Here is a 20,209-nt window from a genome sequence, read left to right as displayed (position 1 = left end):
GGCGAGGAGCGCTGGGTACCGGGCCGGGGGAGCCGCGGGCTTTCGGGGAAGAGACGGATGATGAACAAGCTTTACATCGGGAACCTGAGCCCCGCCGTCACCGCCGACGACCTCCGGCAGCTCTTCGGGGACAGGAAGCTGCCCCTGGCGGGACAGGTCCTGCTCAAGTCCGGCTACGCTTTCGTGGACTACCCCGACCAGAACTGGGCCATCCGCGCCATCGAGACCCTCTCCGGTGAGCACTCGGCGCTGTCCCCCTCCCCCCGCCTCGCCGGGCTCGGGCCGGGACAGCGCCCGGAGGGAGGCCGAGCCCCGCGGGCGGCGCCGGGCTGGGGCTCCTGCGCCCGCACGCTCACTTCCACGCACCAGCCCTCAACTCTCAGCCGGCCCGCTCGGGGGACCGCCCGCTCCCCTCCCCCCGCGGCTCCGGATCACCTCTTGCCCTCGGATACGCAACCCTATCGCGACCCGGTGTCGCTCCGAGGGTTCCCGAGGCTCCCTCTCTGGGGGCACCCCACGTTTCCCTGGCTCCCCGAACTGCCTTCCAGAGTTCCCCCACCCCCATACTTAGAGAACCCCTGTCTTCCTTCTTCCCTGACCTTCCCGTTACCCCCTGTGTCAGGGGCCCCCCCAAATCTTGCATCGCTTCTACTGATCAGACCTTACTCCTTTCCGTGCCTCGTGCCTAGATCTCTCGCCCTCCAGCGTACCCTGAGCTATATACTCTCCTTTCAAGCCCCCTCCCCATTGCATCCCCCTGCCCCCCACTTTCGGCACCCTGGGCACCTTGATGACCCCTCCTAGGTTTCGGGCCCCCCCCAAGCCCAGCCCCGGTACGACGGCACATCTTTCTCGGTCCTCTCGGAACCCCTGTCCCCTCTCGCTCGTCTCTCAAGCGCTCCTATTTTTCTCTGAATTTTTTGTCCGATTTTATTGAGAAGAACTCGGGGCTGGGGGCTTTCCGCCGCCTGTCCCCCTGCCTCCCGCTCGGCCAGAAGCACCTTTTTACGAGGTGCCCTGTCTCAACTCGGTGGGGGCCCGGGCTGAGAACCGGGAAAGAGGCGACCGGGGGGCCCGCGAGCGCGCTGGAGCCCAGACGGGAGACGGAGAGCGACACACACACACTCGCGCGCGCGCGCACTCCCCAACTCTCCCTCTCGCACACGCACCGCTCGGAGCCGAGCTCCCCTAGGCCACGAGCCTGAGCCCCCCAACCCCTCCGGGTGGTAGCCCCTTCTCCACGGGTGCGCGAGGTGGGGGCGGGGCGGCGCCGAGGCCAAGGTGACACCCAGAAGCCGGCGGGGACCCGGTTCTCGCAGCCGCCGACCCCGGGGGCTTCGGCGCGTATTCTGGGAGTCAGAGCGGGGAGAGGGCTGAGAGGGGAACTCGGTGGAGTCTTCGGGTCGGGGGTTAGCGGAATAGAGGTGGGGGTCCAGAGTGGAGTGGGGTCCCGTCAGCCTTGCAGCTTGAGTTTCAAGTGAGCTCATCCTTTCAAATTGGCGCCGCTCTTTATTAAATGTGTTTTTCCGGTAATGCCACCCACAGATATACCTGGGGTCGGCGGATCGGGCTCGCACCCTTCCCATCTCCTCCGGAGAAACGGGTGCCCATCTTTCCTCCCGTGCCAACCAAGTTTGCCCAGCTCCAGCCGGACGGGAGACCCCTTGAGGGCGGCCGCAGGCGGAGCCCGAGCGTGGAGTTCCGTGCGTGCCCTTCCTAGACCCCCGCGGGCTTGATCTAAGGAAGGCTCTGAGTGCTTTAATTTCTGTTTTAAAGGTAAAGTGGAATTGCATGGGAAAATCATGGAAGTTGATTACTCAGTCTCTAAAAAGCTCAGGTAAATATATTTTGCTCAGTTATTTTGTGATTGGGCTTATCTGTAAGTAAAAAAAAAAACACTGAGTTATAAAAATGTGATTTTATAATTTAAAAAAGACTTGTTTGTTTTGTTAGCGGAGATAAGATAGCTTAGAAGGTTACATTTGTTACTTTCGTTATATAAGGTGTTTACTGTACTTGGAAAATATCTGGTGCCTTATTGGGAGTGGGGGGTTGCGAGCACTCAGATTCGCTGGGACCTTCGAACTTGTTTATCAAAACTGGCCTCCCACCCCCCATTCCTACCCCCATTCTAAGCACAATGGCAACAAATGCTGTCAAGACTTCCTGTGAGATGTTAAGAGTAAATATTTACTGTATCAGCTAAATTGCTTAACTAAACTTCGCGATTAATTAGTTTTCTTTTTTAGATAGCTTTATGTTGAATAATAAAATAATTCAGTAAGGGGGTCAGTATTTTGCATTGCACTCTAAAGAAGTAGGTTGTTTGGCTTGGAAGGCAGTTAAAAGGCAGACTTTCAGTCGCTGAGACTGCTGAACCTTGCTTCTGAGCGTTCTGTTGTTGCTTTTAAGATGTGTTTGATGCTAAACAAATACCACAGTGAGCTCTATAGTTATATTTAAGCGTGCTGTTGTTAATGAGGGGTGAAAATTTTTGTGGAGGTTGAATTTCTCTGCAGTGATTTGCTTTCATGAGACAGTCTATGAAGAAAAAATGAGGGAGAACATCTTTGTTTAAAGTTTATTGTGGACTTTAAATTTGGGCCCTTTATTACTCATTCTAACCCCCCCTCCACTCATAATTTATTTTTTATCCCATTCACATACATTTCTTCACCATTAGTCAAGCTATCCTAATTTTATAAATACTTAGATGTTTTGTTGAAGGGACTTTCAAAAAGTACGTGTTTGTACATTTCCAGATACATTTTAATTAAGCAACAGAATATCTTTTGTTTGCAAGTGGCTGGCATATCAGAAAACTACTTAATACTTATAAAAAAAAACAAGATAAAAGTTAACAAACAAGAAAATATTTAAGCTGGATAGAACCTCGAGGAAAAGGTTAGTGTATGATTAATTGGTTGTCCAATTAAATGTTCAAAATTTGTTACTTATTTTTTTTCTTGAGAAACCTAAGTAGAAACTTTCTGACATATTAGGTATTTATTGTACATTTAGATTACTTGTCTCAAAACACTTGAAAATTTGTTGAGTATCTTGAATAAGGTTTGAAAACTGCCCAAAATATTTCATGGTTTATGTTTCTGTAAATGTCTAATTCTCTTGGCTTCATAGCTGTCCTTTGGTGGGGGGGGGGAGGAGGTTTTTAATTAGCATAAACTTTAGAAGTTTAACTTTGGTCAGTTGATGTCTCATTTCATATTACAAAGAATGTCATATAATGTTGCAATTAAAGTGAAATACTAGTTTATTTAAGGTTATTGACATCTTGTAAAACTTCTCACAAAATACACTTTTTAAACTTTTTTCTTTCAAAATATAGAGATTATTTGCTGTTAGCTGGATTTCTTTTTGGTGTTTGTGTGAGTTCAGAGTTAAAAGCATGTCTCAGATTTGTGGTATTAATTAAATAAAAACCAATCTGGGGTTTATACAGCACTATTAGTACATGATTTCTTTGAACATGTGGGCAGTATAAATACCTAGGAAGTAGATTACAATGTGTTCTGTGATTCACTGCAGTGAGGACCTCTGGCATGCCCAGTGTATGTATAGCTGCTGCTGTGGAGGGTTGCATCATTTCTGATTGAATGTTTTTAATCTTTTTTTCCTTTCCTTTATTAGTTTAAAATGCAGAAATGAGTTCCTTGTACTGAGTACTAAGGGAGAGATAGCTAGTGACTGGTGTCGTATGCTGAGCTCAGGCTTCTGGGATGAGCAGCTGTATGTTCTCAGGGCACTACTACCGTGGTGGCTTTCAAAAAGGGGGGTAATGGGACATTTGAATCCAAAGCTGTTATGTTATATGGTGACTGTTCTGGTGTCTTTTCTTGCATTTCTATGAAAATTAACAAGTTAGAAGTAAATTTGTCACTGTTAAGTCAGTTCTATATGTGGTTTTTGTGTTAGTTGAAGTGAAAAGGAGAAGAAAACAATTCATTCTCATGAGTTGCTTAAAAAAATCATTCAACCAGAATGCTCATTTTCTTTATAGTGTTTTGATTACTTTCTATTCTCAAAATCAGTTGTAGTATCTACATTCCAAATAGTTTGTTTAAACTAATGATACTTTAGGAGATGTTCTTATCTTCAGTTATTAAATTATTGGCATGCCCTTCGCTTATCAGTTTGGTTTCTTGTTAAGTATCATTCTAGCATCATTTCATAGTAAACAGACTGGATATTATTATTTTCTCAGGGTCACTCTGAAGTAGAAAATGCTTTTCTTTTTGCCATGCATTTCATTCCTGTTAAATGCAAATTATTGTAATGTAAACCATGTAAAGCCAGCTATTTTAAGTTGGTTGTAGGCTCTGTTGAATAAAAAAATCTTTGGATCTTTTTTTCTCTCTTCATACTTCTTGCCATATATATGAATCAGAGATTTCTTAAAGAGGAAAGAACTGGTAAGTTTTAAAATTCTCTTTAAAATTATGGAAATTTCCTTGATAGAAATTTCAATTTTTTCCATGTTGATGGGTGTTTAGTTTAAAAAATGTGTATCTCCATACACACACATTACATTAATTGGTTAGATTGAGACAGACACAAACCTGAATGTGTTTTGAACTAAAGTTGAATGACTGTGAGAAACAAAACTTTGAAAAATGCAATTTCTGCCCACTTCTAGGAAGTATTGAAGTAGTGCTAGACTGAGATGGTGTGAATACTATGAAATACTGAAGGAAAAAGCTATGAATTTGTCTTTCATGAGTTAAAAATCAGTAATTGTGTCTCTCTAATGCAAATGAATTTGGTCTCCTATAGGAATGTTAAAGAAAACAGTATCTCAATTGTATTTTGCTTGTATGTACCACATTGTGTATAGTTGAACTAAATACCAAAAAGAAAAAAAAAAAAAACCCACCCAACCTCAAGCCTTTCCTGCAACAAAGACTTGCTGCATCAATTTTTAATTTTGTAGAAACAGAAAAGACTTTATTAGGTTAAAACCATATAGCAACGTCCCATTTCAAGAATTTGTTCAATTATAAATTAACGCCTGGATTCAATACGATTTCATATGTGGATATATTAATAGCAGATATGCTTGTCAGACCCTAAGGTTACTTTTGATATGACTTTGCTTTGGACATTTAGCTTTTCATTTTGTAAAGGCTAATAATTTTTCCATTATTCTAGATAATGCTATAGAGAATTACACATATTTTTTTTGTGATCTTTAAGAGATATATGACAGAACTAAAATAGAAACTAGAGAAAACACTTGGTAACTTGGTAATTCAGATATAAATATAAATTTAAGATGCTAGTTTGTATTTTTAAAAGACTGATCATTTGATAGTGTTTTAGTATCTAGTTAAATATTGAAACCAAGACAATCTGCAAATCAAAAGATTTTTTTATACTGCTTGATTTTTACTAAATCTATATCAGTTTTAAATTGTAATAGTTTATGTAAATATTAAAGGACTAAACTTAAGCATTAAAACTAAAAGGTGATTTGGTAGTGTAATACATCGGTCAAATTATGTTTTTTAATAATAATGTTTCCTGATTGTATATAAGATGACCAGTAAAAAAAAAATGGTCTTAGAATTTGTTTTTTTAACTATATGCTAACTTGAGATTGTCATTTATATGGAGGAGAGGGCTTAACAGTGTTTGTACATCTTTTCATACGTCATAATCTAAAATATTTTCTTTAAGAAAGAGTTTTAAGGGGGTGTTAGAAGTTTTAGAGCTAATAGCTTATCACAATTATAATTTTACTGTATAACTATAGTTTTACGATAATTTTGAGTAAATGTCTTGGTTTGTGGTGGTTGCTCTAGATTTTCAAGTAGGAGAATGTAAATGTTAAAATGTGCAACCAGGGCACATTAAAATAAAAAAGCTATAAAAATCCATTTTCTGCAGGAACTATTTACATACATTTGATACTTTCAGCTTTCTAAATATTTGCTCTCTACTGCTGAATCACTCTTCCAAGTCAGCTAATGAAATCCTCAAAAGTAGATGAGCAATTGGTCACAGTTGTTAGAGGATATTATTTGAGCTATGTGTGTCATCTCTGATTCAGTGGGGTGTGTACACAATGGGTGTGAGTGTGTGTGTGTTTTGTGGGGGACAGTAGTTTCAGACAGATGATATGAAGAGGGAAGAGGAGGAAGCCTTTAATTTAGCAACGTTGAGCTCTTGGTTCCATTCCTGACAAAGCACATGGAAATCCCTAGGTGTTTGAGGGAGTAGCAAAGGGAACCAAGTGCTGTATTTGCCTTGAGTCATGCATCTTCTTGGAGAAGGGAAGAACAAGCATGTGTAGTGGCTTCATCAGTGAACATGCAGCTGGGAGAACTATCCAAAGCAAAACCTATACACCTTCCTTTTAGTTAGGATGTTCCCTCTCTCAAAGAGGGTCAGCCAAGCAGGCATTTTTAAGGTTTTGAAGTCAAGATTTCAGTGTATTTTCATTTAGAAATTCTATATTATGGAGAGTGACATGTTATTTTGCATAACAAAGCACTCAGTTGATTTCACTAGAAACATTGCTTCTTTGGAGACTGTTTTAAAAGGGACTATAAATTTCAAAAATACGTTCTTAAGAATTAATTTCAATACTACAAAAGTATCTCCAAGGTTCTTTTTGTTGTTCAAGAAGAAAATGGTGGTATTTGGCTAAACTAGCTTTCTAAAACTTTTAGTCAGAAGCACGATTTCAAGTTATGATTAATTTCTCAATTAATTTAAGAGACAAAACACATTTGTTTAACAAAATAGCCTCAAATAATTTAAGAGTTAAAATTCATTCTTTTATTTTTTGCTCAAATTCAAGTTTAGATTAGTTTGAATTGTCATTCAAAATACTGATTAAAGAAAATCTAATAACAGATAAGCAAACAGCAGTAACAATAACAGTCTTTCCTCCCATTTATCACCATTAAAATATTTTAAAAAACATTTTACTTTATAATTTGACTTCATGCTTACAAACTTGTAATTTTCATTCAGTGGCATGGACTATATGGGTTCTATTTTGGGCAGCAAAATTGCAGAGTGCTCAGAGAATTATTTTTAAGGTTTTACTTTTCCTGTTTTGTTCATAAACTTTAGGCTGATCTTTCAAAAAGTAGTGAAGAATATTATTTTATTCCACAGAAAAAGTCAAATTCTGTTGCTTTGGTTTTATAGAGGGAGGAATTTAATAACATTTCCATTTGATTTGATGACATCAAGGTATAGAATAAGACTAGTGGAAATGGATGCTTTTGTGTTAACAGCAAATAGTCAAATTAAAAAAAACTAACCCAGTGTTCACCACTTACTAGATAAATATCTTCTCCCTAATTCTCTGATCTTTAATGATTAATAAGATTGTATTTATAAGGTACATTCTGTTTATTTCTTCCTGGATTTCATGGTTATTGATCTGTTCTACACTTTGTTTTTTGAAGTGTGTATAGTTAGCATTTCCCCATACTGGTCCATCAAGAATATTTAATAAAAAAAATAGATATTTTAATAAGTACACAAATGAAAATTAAAAATTCGAATGCATTCTTTACCAGTACTTACCTATAACATAAGAAAAGATACTGTCCTAATGACCAGGAAGATTTGCATGGCACCATTGCTATTGAAAGGATATTTTCAGTTTCTCTCATTATCACATAATTTATGAGTTCTTGCATGTAAAAGTTTGCCTTAGAGGGAAATGTGGATTTTTATTTTTTGTTTTAAATGTGACCAAAAGGTTGTTTCATTATTTTATATATTGTTGTATAAACAGTATTAGTAGCAGAGAGAGAGTACTAGTATCCAGGGAGATTTTTGGCTTCCTAGATTGAATATTCATATTAGTACTTATGATATCCCAGACTCTTCCATATGCTATTTTGTTTGTTCTAAATAATGATTATGTAAAGAGAGTTGGACAATTATTGTTATCCCCCTTTTTTAGGTGAAGAAACTTGGTCTCAGAAAAATGAAATAATTTGCATAAGGCCATTAAATAGTAAAGCTCAGACTGGACCCAGATCTTCTAATTTTCATTCCAGCATGCTTCACCTGCATGAAGCTCTCACTTTAGCTAAAGAAGTCAACTGAAAGTATTATGAGATTTAAAGGATGTATTCAACAGTGATAGAAATATATGAAAATAGATTGGTTTGTGAATGACTCTTTGCAACCACTTTATTTTTTATATCTGTCTGAATTATCTGTAACAGTATTTTTAGAAAAAAATTAGAAACATTGGTAACAGGGGGTTGGGAGATATAGTTAACTAAGCAGGTTGGAGGTTGTTATTACTTTTTTTTTTTAATGTTTGTAGTTTTGGTGTTACAATGTAGAACTTGTCAAGAAAGACATTCCTCTCAACAAAGATAAGCAGAGAACTGTTGCCCTGATTCAGACTGTCTTGTAGTAGGTGAAAGTCAAACTTAAGGAATCACTTGGGTAGGTGCTTCACATGTTTCAGCTAATCCATTGCCAGAGATCAGGACTACATTTTGGTTTAAGTGTTTTCCTGGTAGTTGACAGGCCTTTTCCAGCTCTGCCCCTAAGGTGGTATGTCTCTCTGCTTTATTTTCTGTACAGGATGTGGCCTTTACCTTTCCTATGGAGTTGAAATGAGTATTAATAGGATAACTTCCATAAAGTTTTCAGAATCTTTCACTAATAATATAATCACTCAAAAAACATACTGAAAAACTAAGCATGTGAAGATAGTCCATTTTCCCTTAAGTTTTTTCCTTGTTTGCTTTAAAATTTTGTGTATTCTTATTTTTGATGGTGGTGATAGGAGGAAGGAAGAAATTACAATGAAAAAGTAGGTAAAAGAAGATTATTTCCAACCCCCTCCCCCACATTTCATTTCTTTAAGTTAATATATAATTGTGACTCAGAAGATGGAGAAAGACAGATAAGGAAGGCTTGCTGGTAACTGATCTGTGAAGGATGGAGCAAGGCCTTCTGCATGTCTTAGTGTCACCTCACTACAGCCAGGGGAGACCTGTATTTCATCCCGTTGACAGATAGAGCTGTAAAGCTTCAGAATCAAAGCAACGCCTCCTTGCACCTGACCAAACCGGCTTCAAAGAGGCAGTGCCTGATTGCCCTGTTGTCCTTCTCATTTGAACACAGAAAGAAAGCTCTAGCAAGAGAGGAGGAAGTGTTGGTAATGTGTACGTAGCTATAGAGTAGCTTTGTATATTTCTCACTCACAATAGAGGCAAGGTCTGTATGTATACAGCAAACATGCTGAGGAAGATAGGGTACTAAAGCTTAGTATATTTTAAATTTGGTGCAATTGCAAGACAACTGAATGGTATTCTCCCACAATTTGAAGAAGCTTTCTTGAAGCAGTCTTATAGGTATTTGTAGTTATATAAGTATGAAAATATATATATATATTTTAAATTACAGTGGTTAAAAGTGTAGAAAACATGCATGCACTGTGGGGCAGGATCTGTGTTCATTCATTAAATCCAGGTGTTTTGTTTTTCTAGTCCTGCAAAAAAAAAAAAACTCAGAATCTTTTGTTTAGGATGTAGCCCTCTGCCCAAGGTTTGCCATGCTTTCATTTTTATCTGTATTCAAAAACAAAACAACAAACCCACATCTGGTTTGGAGAAGGAAAATGTGGTATTCTTGCAAATTACTTATTATAAGATGATTCATGTTATTATCATTAGAAAATTTTAAACCTTTTGACACATGAACATTTCAGTGAAAACACAGGGAGTAGAAAGATTTTTATGTTCTTTTTGACACAATACTTAACATATACTTTTTTATATAGGAATTAAGATACAATTATACTACCAATGAAATGAGACATACAAGCATTTGTTTCTAATACAGAGGTGGTATTTTTTAATAAGATCATGATTTTATGAAACATATGAGATAAAACACAATGACTTTTCTCCCTTAAGAACTTCTAATGGTGTTTAAAATATTAACAGAGAAGACATTTTTATTGCCATGGTATAGTTCTTCTGCTCTTTCTCTTCAAAAACAGTGCCAAAATGTGTAATTGAATGGTGATTCTAAAGGCAGGTTAACCCCAAACTTATTCATGAAGTAGAAGATACTTTGAAAAACGCATGTGAAAACAGGCCATATAGGTTTGGGTTTTTTTTATTTGTTTCTTTTTCTCATATTACATGGAGGCTTTTTACTTTGATTCCTACTGGTCTTTGTTATTTTAATAATACACATATTGAAAAATGGATTTAGAAAATCACTATATAGGTAATGTTTTAGAATAAAATAATTGTGCATCTCTGAGAAAATTGGAGGTAAATGATTAAACATTTTAATACTTAAAAATGTACTTTAATGCCTCAATTATTAAGAAAGAAAAGAGGAAGGGAGGAAAGAGAGAGGGAGGGAAAGTAAAGTAAATACAGAGGGAGTGAGGGACACTTGGTGCCCTGCAAGCTCTGTGACTGACTGAACCATGTAGGTAACGTCTACATTGTTTTAATAATAATTCTAGAGCACTCGTGGAAGACTGTACTCCCAGACATTGTACAAGACAGTACGTGATTCCTTTGGTGACAGCAAGACTGGAAGTCTCACACAAGTTGTTCTTTTCTTTGATGTTTAAAAACTCTTAGGAGTATGTAACTGGCTGCCCTTAGAATGTTTTGTACTTCATTCTATTACGCCCTGGTCTGGTTCATAGTCTTACTCTCACTCTTGTTCTCTCTCTCTCTCTCTTTCACATTCTCTCATTCTCCTTCCCCATTACATTTCTGTTGATATGGCTGGGCTGGGTTGGAAAGTGCCTAGTGTGTGGGCCTGCCTTCAACCCAGTGCCCCTTCTTTGGCTGAGATTTGGGGAAGCCAGGGAGGCGTGTGTGTGCTTGCTCAATGTGTTGGAATGTATGGGTTCCCTGGATTACACTTCCTAAGAATGTGCAGCAGACATGCTCCTCCATCGTTGTGGGGGTCAAACAACGTGACCTCCTGTGTGTGATTTAAAGTTTAGAAAGGAATTTCTGTAGTGCTGAAAGTTTAGGTTACAACCCCCACCCCCCAAACACACACACACACACACACACAGTGCATTTGCATTGTAAGCAGTTATAAAGGGTAAAAGTATGTAACAACACACCAACTGTTGAAGGGTAGAATTTGTGAATATATTGGTAATCTGGATCCAATTGTACTCTCCCTCTTTTTCTTCAAGCTAATTAATAGTGATGTTTTCAAATCATGGACACTATGATTTGTCAACTAAATTTTAATAAACTAAATTTTTAATTTTTTAAAGGATATTCTTTTTTTTTAAAGGACTTTTTTAAAGGGATTGATTTAGACATACAGAACTGGGGTACAGGCCAGAGGGGTAGGGGCAGTGAGAGGATTCACCAGAGACAGAGTGGGGAGCAGAACAGGCAGATCAACGAAGTACACTGCTGAGGGGAGCAGTGGACAGGTCAGGAGAGGTCTGCCTTGAGATCCTCCCGGGGCTGGGGATCGAACTCGCACTGAAGCCGCTGCAGCTAGCTTGCAGTGCTGCATCCTAACACTGTGCGCCACCAGGGAGGGCTCTTTTTTAAGTATATTCTTTTGGTTTTTTCTTTCTTTTTCTTCTCTCTCATACACCTCTCCAAGTCTATGTTATGCCACCATGCCTACCACTGATGTACAACAGTTGGTCCAACACCCTCCACCCTTTGCTCCTCTCTCTCCTCTGTGGTGACCTTCTAAGGATTTGTTTATATCTACTTCTTTTTGTTTCTCTATTTTTCACATATAAGTGAAATTATTCAGGACTTATTTATTTCCCTTGGACTTATTTTACTTAGCAGAATCTCTTCTGATTCCACCCATATTAGCCCACATGGCAAGATTTTATCTCTTTTTTAATATTTATATAGATGAGTAATATTTCAGATTTTTATCTAACCCTTCATTGTTGGGCACTTAGGTTGTTTCTATATCTTGGCTACTGTAAATAGTAATGAACACAGGTATGCAGCTATCTTTTTGAATTCATATTGTTATATTCTTTGCCTAGGTACCTAGGAGTTGGAATTACTGGATCATATGTTAATCTTTTTTGATATCTTGAGAAATTTCCATACTGTTTCCCATAGGGGCTAGACCAGTTAAAACTAAATTTTATTAAATTCTCTGAGTGTGCAGCCTCTGAAAGTGACAAAGTCAAGGTCTTTAGAAACAAAAGTTTCTATGTACAGGGCATTTTCCCCTCCACATCTTCAACACTTGTTTCTGATTTCTTTGAGATGGGCTGTTCTCATAGGTGTGAGATGGAATCTTGTTGTGGTTTTGATTTGCATTTCCCTGATATTAAGGGATTATGAACATTATATGCCTATTGGCCATCTCTCTTTTTTTAAAAAAATACCTCTTGCGTTCTTTTGCCCATTTTTTGATTAGGTTATGTTTTCTTTTTCTTGAGTTTTTCATAGACTTTGCATGCCAGTCCTACTCCAGATGTATGCTATGCAAATATTTTCTCTCAATCAGAAAGCTTAGTTGTTTTAAGACATATGTTTTTTCTCCCCCTTTTAAGGAGTAAAAAGCAAAACACTTGTTGATTAATATTCTTCAGATTTGTAGTTGCTTAATTTTTTATAATTTACATTTTTATAATTTATTTTTTCCTTCACAAAAGATTTGAGATGACAAATGTTTACACAATTATTTGAAATAAAGAAGCTAGGGATTTCGATTTATGAGTAATTATAAAAGGGTTGTTTCAGGGGCTGTAAAGGACTGAGAACAGGTGGTTGTTTCAGTACAGTTCTTTGCATCTTTAGAGATTTGACAAGGGAGAGCTGTCTCTGGTTCATTGATTTTTGATAATGGCTTTCTATGTATATCTATTTTAGTTATGATTTCACAACAATAACTTTGATATTGTTGACCAAGGTGATCAAGGTGTTAATACCTGTCTTAAAACTTTCCAGGCCAGGGCCCTCCCTGGTGGCGCAGCTGGTTAAAGCACAGCACAAAGAAGCTTAAGCCACTTCCGCATGAGTTCGATCCCCGCTTGCCCTGGAGGAGATCCACATGGCGCGGCAGACCTCTCCTGACCCGCCCGCTGCTCCCCTCAGCAGTGTACTTCATCGATCTGCCTGTTCTGCTCCCTGCTCTGTCTCTGGTGAATCCTCTCACCCTCCGCATCTCTGGCCTGTACCCCAGTTCTGTACGAATAAATAAATAAATATTAAAAACAAAACAAAACTTTCCAGGCCAATGCCTTATCTTTTATTCTCCATGGCAGTGCTTTTCACCTACAGAACATGTGGATTCTGAGATGCCAAATTTATGGGAAAAAGGAATATGGATATATTTGGAGGATGCTGGCTCTTACCCACTTGGCAATCAGAAGACAACTAAATTCTTTGCTATTTTATCAGAGTTTGGTCTGGAATTTAATTTAGAAAAGGGTCAAATGCTTCAAAAGATGATTTGAAAGTATGTTTCCTATAATAGTAAGTCTGGGACTTTATTTAACTCCTTGATTAGGCATTCCAGCAGATTTAAAGTTCTTTCTGGAGGACACTTTAGACCTTGCTTTACTTCTGACTCTTCTTCCTGGTGGAATGACCTTCCATCTCCTGCTTTAATAATAAATGTTTGCTTTGCCAACCACCGACAAATCTATGGATTTTTCTACAATCAGTAGTGCAGAATGTTTGTCCTTCAGGAACTTTCCAGGGAACTCTGGCCAGGGACTGAACTCCAACCCTTGGTAGAGGCATTATAATCAACTGATACTGAAGAGTGATGGGTCTAGTGACATGTACCCATTAATTCAAACTTTTGCTTCATGTGGCCCAAGCTTCTTGACCTCCCTAACCTTTCTTCAAACAGAGTATCTCTGTTTTTACTTGTCATACATGTTGAGGTTCCATAAGCACAAGCAGTTAAGAAGGGATCCCTGAAAATCAGTAGGTACATGAGTTACTGTACTCCAAAATGTACACCCTTTGTATCTATCCTGTATGCTTGACTTTTATTCAAAAACAGGACATTACTTAAAAAAAAAAAATTATCCCCTCAGTGATTCCTTAACTTATGGGAAAGTCCTTGGCTTTGGCTTTTGCTTAAAGTCTACAGCTTTCTGGCTGTGATGCCCAGCTAGAGAGAGAGGGTCCCCTTTGAGCTCTGCTCCATGTAGTTGGGCTCCATTAGACTAACCTCCTGCAGGTTGTCTTTTTTTTTTTTTTTTTAAAAGATTGATTTATTTATGCAACAGAACTTGGGTACAGGCCAGAGGTATAGGAGCAGTGAGAGGATTCATCAGAGTGGGGAGCAGAACAGGCAAATCTATGAAGTACGCTGCTGAGGGGAGCAGCGTATGAGACAGAACAGGTCTGCTATACCAGGTGGGGTATCTCCAGGGCTGGGGATTGAACTCGCACTGAGGCAGCCACTGCCTGCTTCGCAGGGCTTTGCTCCAGCCTGCTGTGCCACCAGGGAGGGCCCCAGGTTTTTTTCAATACTGGATGATTATCAATTAGATACCATGTTTTGTAAAGATTGGTGTAAGAGACCACCATGGGGCACACACTCAGATGACTGCAGTTGGCATGGATAAGAGGTGACAAGGGGGATTCTGTGGAGTGCAGGAAGTGTAGTTTCAGTCAGCTTTAGCCAGGTGCTGTTATGAAGAAAAGTAGGGCCAGTATTCCCAAATTTGATCTTTCAAGCGAAGCAAGGTTTTTATATTAGGTATTGGTAAAGATTAAACAATTTCCATATAAACTGAAAGAATGAAAGAAGAAAGTTTTGGCTCATGGGTTGCCAGATTGTAATCTCTGCAACAATAAAATCTTTTTCTACAGAATGTAGGAGATGCTGTCCCTTATGTTTAAATTCTTATCTTTAAAGCTTGTCTATGTGTGAGAAGAAAAATTCATTCTCTTGATAGATTGTGTCAACTATTATGTCACTTACTATATCTGTACAGATAGACAAAATTAAAATTGTGCCTCAGTTGAAGCAACTATCCTTCTATTACAGTTTTTTTGAGTAAATATTTACTGTAAGGTACCATTTAGTTTTATCTTTAGGTAATGATCTTACTGTGTTTATTATTGTTAACCACTTAAAATCCTTTTGTAAATACAGAATACACATGTATCTGTGACAGTCTTTGAAGGTTATATATACAGTAAGACCTCACTTTATTAACCTTGTTGATAGGCACTTAGAAATTGTGGCATTAGGCAAAATGATGTATTGGTATTCTTTTATTTTCATCAGTTAGAACAAGCACAGCATTAAATGAAATGACTTTGAGGATCTTACTATATAATATTCATAATATGTGCTCATGAGGGGGAAAAATGAGCCTCTGTTTTCATGTAATCGGAGGAATTTGTTTCCACATCAATCTATATCATACTCTCAGGACTATCTATAGATAATTTTTTTTTTTTTAAAGATTTATTTATTTGTGCATACAGAACTGGGGTAAGACCAGAGGTTCAGGGGCAGTGAGAGGCTTCACCAGAGACAGAGTGGGGAACAGAACAGGCAGATTGACGAAGTACACTGCTGAGGGGAGCAGCGGGCGGGTCAGGAGAGGTCTGCCACGCCATGTGGTCACCTCCGGGGCAGGCGGGAATCGAACTCATGCAGAAGCGGCTTTAGATTCTCAGTGTTGTGCTTTACCCCGCTGCGCCACCAGGGAGGGCCCTATAGATAATATTTTAAACCAGCTCTTAAGAAAGTATTCTCTTATGTCCAGCAAATATTTCTTTCTTTCTTTTTTTTTTTTTTTTAAAGATTTATTTATTTGTGCATACAGAACTGGAGTACAGGCCAGAGTCTCAGGGGCGGTGAGAGGCTTCACCAGAGACAGAGTGGGGAGCAGAACAGGCAGATCGACGAAGTACACTGCTGAGGGGAGCAGCGGGTGGGTCAGGAGAGGTCTGCCCCTCTCACCTCCGGGGCAGGCGGGGATCGAACTCATGCGGAAGTGGCTTTAGATTCTCATTGCTGTGCTTTAACCTGCTGCGTCACCAGGGAGGGCCAAATATTTCTTTTATTTTTTTTTATTACAAAGTTTATTTTTACATCATTTTGTGCATTTTTCCATCTCGATTGTAATCCCCGCGGGTTTCCCATCACCAAATCACCCCTGTGCCACCACCATAGTCCCGCGCATTTCCCTCCCTTCCCCCCCCCCCCCGTTTTTGATCCCATTCCCCACTCTGCCCCCACAGAATGTCTCTCAAATATTTCTTTTAAAGTGGGAATTTGGGGCCCTCCCTGGTGGCACAGTGGGTTAGGATGCAGCACTGCAAGTGAGCTGCAGCTACTTCAGTGGGAGTTCGATCCCCACTCAGGAGGTGATCCATTGGCACAGCAGACCTCTCCTGACCCGCCTGCTGCTCCCTCAGCAGTGTACTTCAGTCAGTCTGCCTGTTCTGCTCCCTCTGTCTGTGGTGAATCTTCTCACCACCCCTGAACCTCTGGCTTGTACCTAAGTTCTGTATGAATAAATAAATAAAATCTTTAAAAAATAAGTGGGAATTTGAGTTCTTTTTATAAATTTTATAAAGTGATATTAAGCAGGTAGTCCTAAAAGCATTGTGTGTGCTAGATAGGGCAATTCAGTAGTGAAAAACAGTATTTTAATATATATATGAGAAGTGTTTTGGTTATTGTTGCACCCTTTTATATTTAAATTGAGGAAATTGAAGTTTTTTTAAGGCAACTATTCAGATAGAATTTGCATGTTAAAAATGAATTTTTTGATACTATAACTTACATGTGTATTGAAATTGTTATTAGTGACCACAGAAATGGTGAGGTAGAGCACTTGTCTGGGAAAACACAAGTTAGTAAGTCTTCTTTGGTAAGCATAATGGAGTGGCCAGAGGGAGCTGGGACCTGGAGATCAAGATTTGAAGTTAGAGCTGGATCTTGTCTGATTTTCTATTTGTACCATTGCATCTTAAATGCTTTCAGTTGGAAATAGCTGCTCAATGAATATTTTTGATGGATTAATTACAACTAAAGCCATGATAAGATATTCTTAATCATTTACTTTTTCTTTTGTTTCTTCTTTTTCTCCCTTTCAGGTGGAGGTGGGGAGTAGCTGTTCAGGATTTTGTGCTTTTGTGTAGAGTACTTCAAATTTTGACCCTACCTTTTGGCTTAAGTAGAATAAAACCTTTTCCTGTGTATCCAGTGCATCTAGGTTTGAAGACTTTCTAAAACATAAGTGAACTGTAAGGAGTAGCAGCATAGTATCAGAAAGAGATTTAGGCTTGTTGGAGCCAGAATAGGACAGGTAGATCTAGTAGTGTTAGAATCTGTATGATTACGTGAAGATACGTTTTTCTACATAGGTAGTTTTTCTGTAACCTAAATTGCATTGCAAAACTGATAGAAATCATATTAAAAAAAAACACACACACATTTGGGAAAAAAATTGCCATACTTTTATCAGAAGATAATAAGTGGTTATAAGAATCAAACATAATCAGTTTATGTAGACCACATCTAAAGCTACTGTGGAAAAAACACACAAGTGCAGAAATGATAGGATTTATCAGTGGGTGAGATAATTCATGAGCAAGGCAATGAGTGATCTTCAGTGTTAATTGCAAAGCAAGATCTGTAGTCATGTGCTCTGTATTAGTAATCTGTTACTGTGTACAGGTTATCCCCAGACTTATCAACTTAAAAACAGGGGCTCTCTCTGGTGGTACAACGGGTTAAAGCACTGAGCTATGAAGCTCTCCGAAGCCATGGCAGCATGAGTTCAATCCCCGGCCAGGGAGCTGACCCACAGGGTGCGGCAGACCTCCCCTGACCCGCCCACTGCTTCCCTCAGCAATGTATTTCAGTCTGTCTGCCTGTTCTGCTCCCCCACTCTTTCTCTGGTGAATCCTCTCACCCCCGCACCTCTGACCTGTACTCCAGCTCTGTAAACACAAATAAATAAATCTTAAAAAAAACAAACAAACCAACAAATATTTATTATCTTACATATTTTCTGAGGTTCAGAAATGTGGCAGCAGTTTAGCCACATTGTTTTGGCTCTGTGTCCTACATGAAATCAGAAGTCAGCTGGGGCTACAGTCATCTGAAGGCTCAGCTGGAGCTAGGTGTGCTACCAAGCTTACTCACATGGTCTTGGGAGGCCTCACTTGCCTTGTTGGCTGGGGGGCTTAAGAACTTACAACAGGGGCTTCTGGTTTGCTTCTAACATGACTTCAGCTTCCTGAGTGAGTAATCTCATCAAAAGAGCAGTACCACATTGCTTTTTATGACCTAGTCACTGAGTGCTCATCATCACTTCTGCCGTCTTTTGTTCCTTAAACATGAGAAGCTAGTCCTACTCATGCCCTATGGGAAGGAGTTATTCAAAAGGTGAATACTAGGAGGGTGGGGACCACTGGGAGCCATCTGTGATTTTATTAAGTCAGTTCAGAGAAGTTAGCAAATCGAAGAGAGACTTAGCTGATTTGGGGCTTATCCTGAAAAGAATTAGCCCCTTAAATTAATATTTATATTAACCTCTTTTGGGATAAAATAGAATTCCCTGTGAAACAAAATAGTACTAATTATTGACTGCTAAATCTTTCATAATTCTTACTCAGCTTTCATAATGCCTTATAGGGTTAAGATTCTCATTTCATAGATGATAAACTGAGGCCCAGAGTGTTCAAATACTTAGATAGGGTCACATACTTAACATTCTTTTCTTCTTTCCCCTGAAAATTATGCCTAGTTGAAAAGTTTTGAACTTCTTTATAGTATCGGTAAAGAAGCTTGTCACTTTTTTTTTTTTTTTTTTGCCAGAAGCAAGAGTCCTCTTTGCTATTTTTGCAACTGGGTGAGGTCTGATTTTTCCAAAATTGTGCCATACTGTGGTCAGCCATGGTCTGCAAGAGGAAAATAGATTTACTTGCCTTTAAAGTCGTTGGTTTTCTAAGAATATGCTATTTACTAAACAAAATCTGAGTAAATCTTTCTCAGCAAAATTCAGTGGTCACTTTGATATCAGATAAGATCATTTACCTCCCCCAGTAAAACTTAAGGCACTCACATCTTTGGTACTTATCTTTAGTATACATTTATTTATTTCTTAAGAAATTGGATGATGTCTTTGTGCTGCTTTTAATGTTAGAAATACCCATGTTAATTTTGAGAGATTGATTCTGTGTGAGCATTTTGTCAAGCTCATACAAACCTATCAACTTTGCCACAGAATGTCTTCAATTACATTGACTTCAGTCAAATATAGCATTTTAATAGGCACATCTTTAAACTTTCATTGAAATCTCAGTGCTTACTTGACCTGCATTCCATATTGCTATACCCCATTTAACCTTTTTTCTTGAAGGTCCTAGCAACATGATAGTAGGAAGTGAAACATTATTTTGGTTGCTCCTTTTTTGGAGACTTACAGAACAGGAGTCTGTTAAGAGTGCCTCCTTTTTAGGAATGATAGGTACTTTTTATATTGCTCAAAAAAAAAACAAGTGGTAAGTTAAAAATTTCTGCATAATTTATGTATTATAGTCAATCTGCAGTTTATGTATTAGAGTCAATAGGATATATATGTGTGTGTGTGTGTATATATATATATATATATATACACACACATACGTATATATATACATATATATATACATATATATGTATGTGTGTGTGTATATATATATACACACACACATACATATATATCCCATATATCCTGAGTTATCCTTCACCTTGAACTCTTGATGCATTTTTTTCCACAACATAGTCAAATGATTGTATTAAAAATTTTTTTGGGGGGGTAGAATTTAGAGATATCTTCTCCAATGACACTCAGTGGAGAAACTGAGTGTACACTTTATTTCAGGTTTTTGGTCATCTTTAAGAGTCAGAGCTTAAAGGTCAGTGTGAATAAGGAATTTTATTATTTGTAGCTCTTTACTCTTTTGTTATTGTTTTGTAGTATTTTTGACTACCTGTGGATATGCATACAAATAAATGTATTTTTTCCTCACTCTTCCTCAGTGACTTCCCTTCCTTGTGTATTTCCAGCCTGAGCCAGAGAGAGCAGGGAAACTAGAGAGAGCAGGTGTAGGGTGGAGTGGAAATTGTCTGGTGGACAGTGCAGCCTTAGCTGATCTGCTCAGGTCTCACATTCTCTCTTACTTCTTTCTTCTTAAATTTGTCCCTCCAGTGGATTTTTTTTTTAAGATTAAAAAAAAAGAGAGAGAGA

The 20,209-nt window shown here is 38.7% G+C and overlaps 1 protein-coding gene across 2 annotated transcripts in view; it reads left to right on the top strand.

Moving 5' to 3' along the window:
* The first annotated feature begins 6 nt into the window (after window positions 1-6).
* LOC105854507 (insulin-like growth factor 2 mRNA-binding protein 2) overlaps window positions 7-20,209 on the top strand; it is a 73,781-nt gene continuing 53,578 nt past the window's right edge. For both annotated transcript variants that reach the window (XM_012734002.1, XM_012734000.1), the window contains exons 1-2: window positions 7-235; window positions 1,777-1,837. In XM_012734002.1, the coding sequence (XP_012589456.1) occupies window positions 58-235; window positions 1,777-1,837 (239 nt within the window). In that variant the 5' untranslated portion in view covers window positions 7-57. The remainder of the gene's footprint in view (window positions 236-1,776; window positions 1,838-20,209) is intronic.

This window comes from Condylura cristata, unplaced genomic scaffold (genome assembly GCF_000260355.1).
Source record: "Condylura cristata isolate star-nosed mole 26May11 unplaced genomic scaffold, ConCri1.0 scaffold00003, whole genome shotgun sequence".
Taxonomy (NCBI): Eukaryota; Metazoa; Chordata; class Mammalia; order Eulipotyphla; family Talpidae; genus Condylura; species Condylura cristata.
The sequence above is the reverse complement of the archived record's forward strand: the minus strand, read 5'-3'. Positions and strand labels throughout refer to the sequence as shown.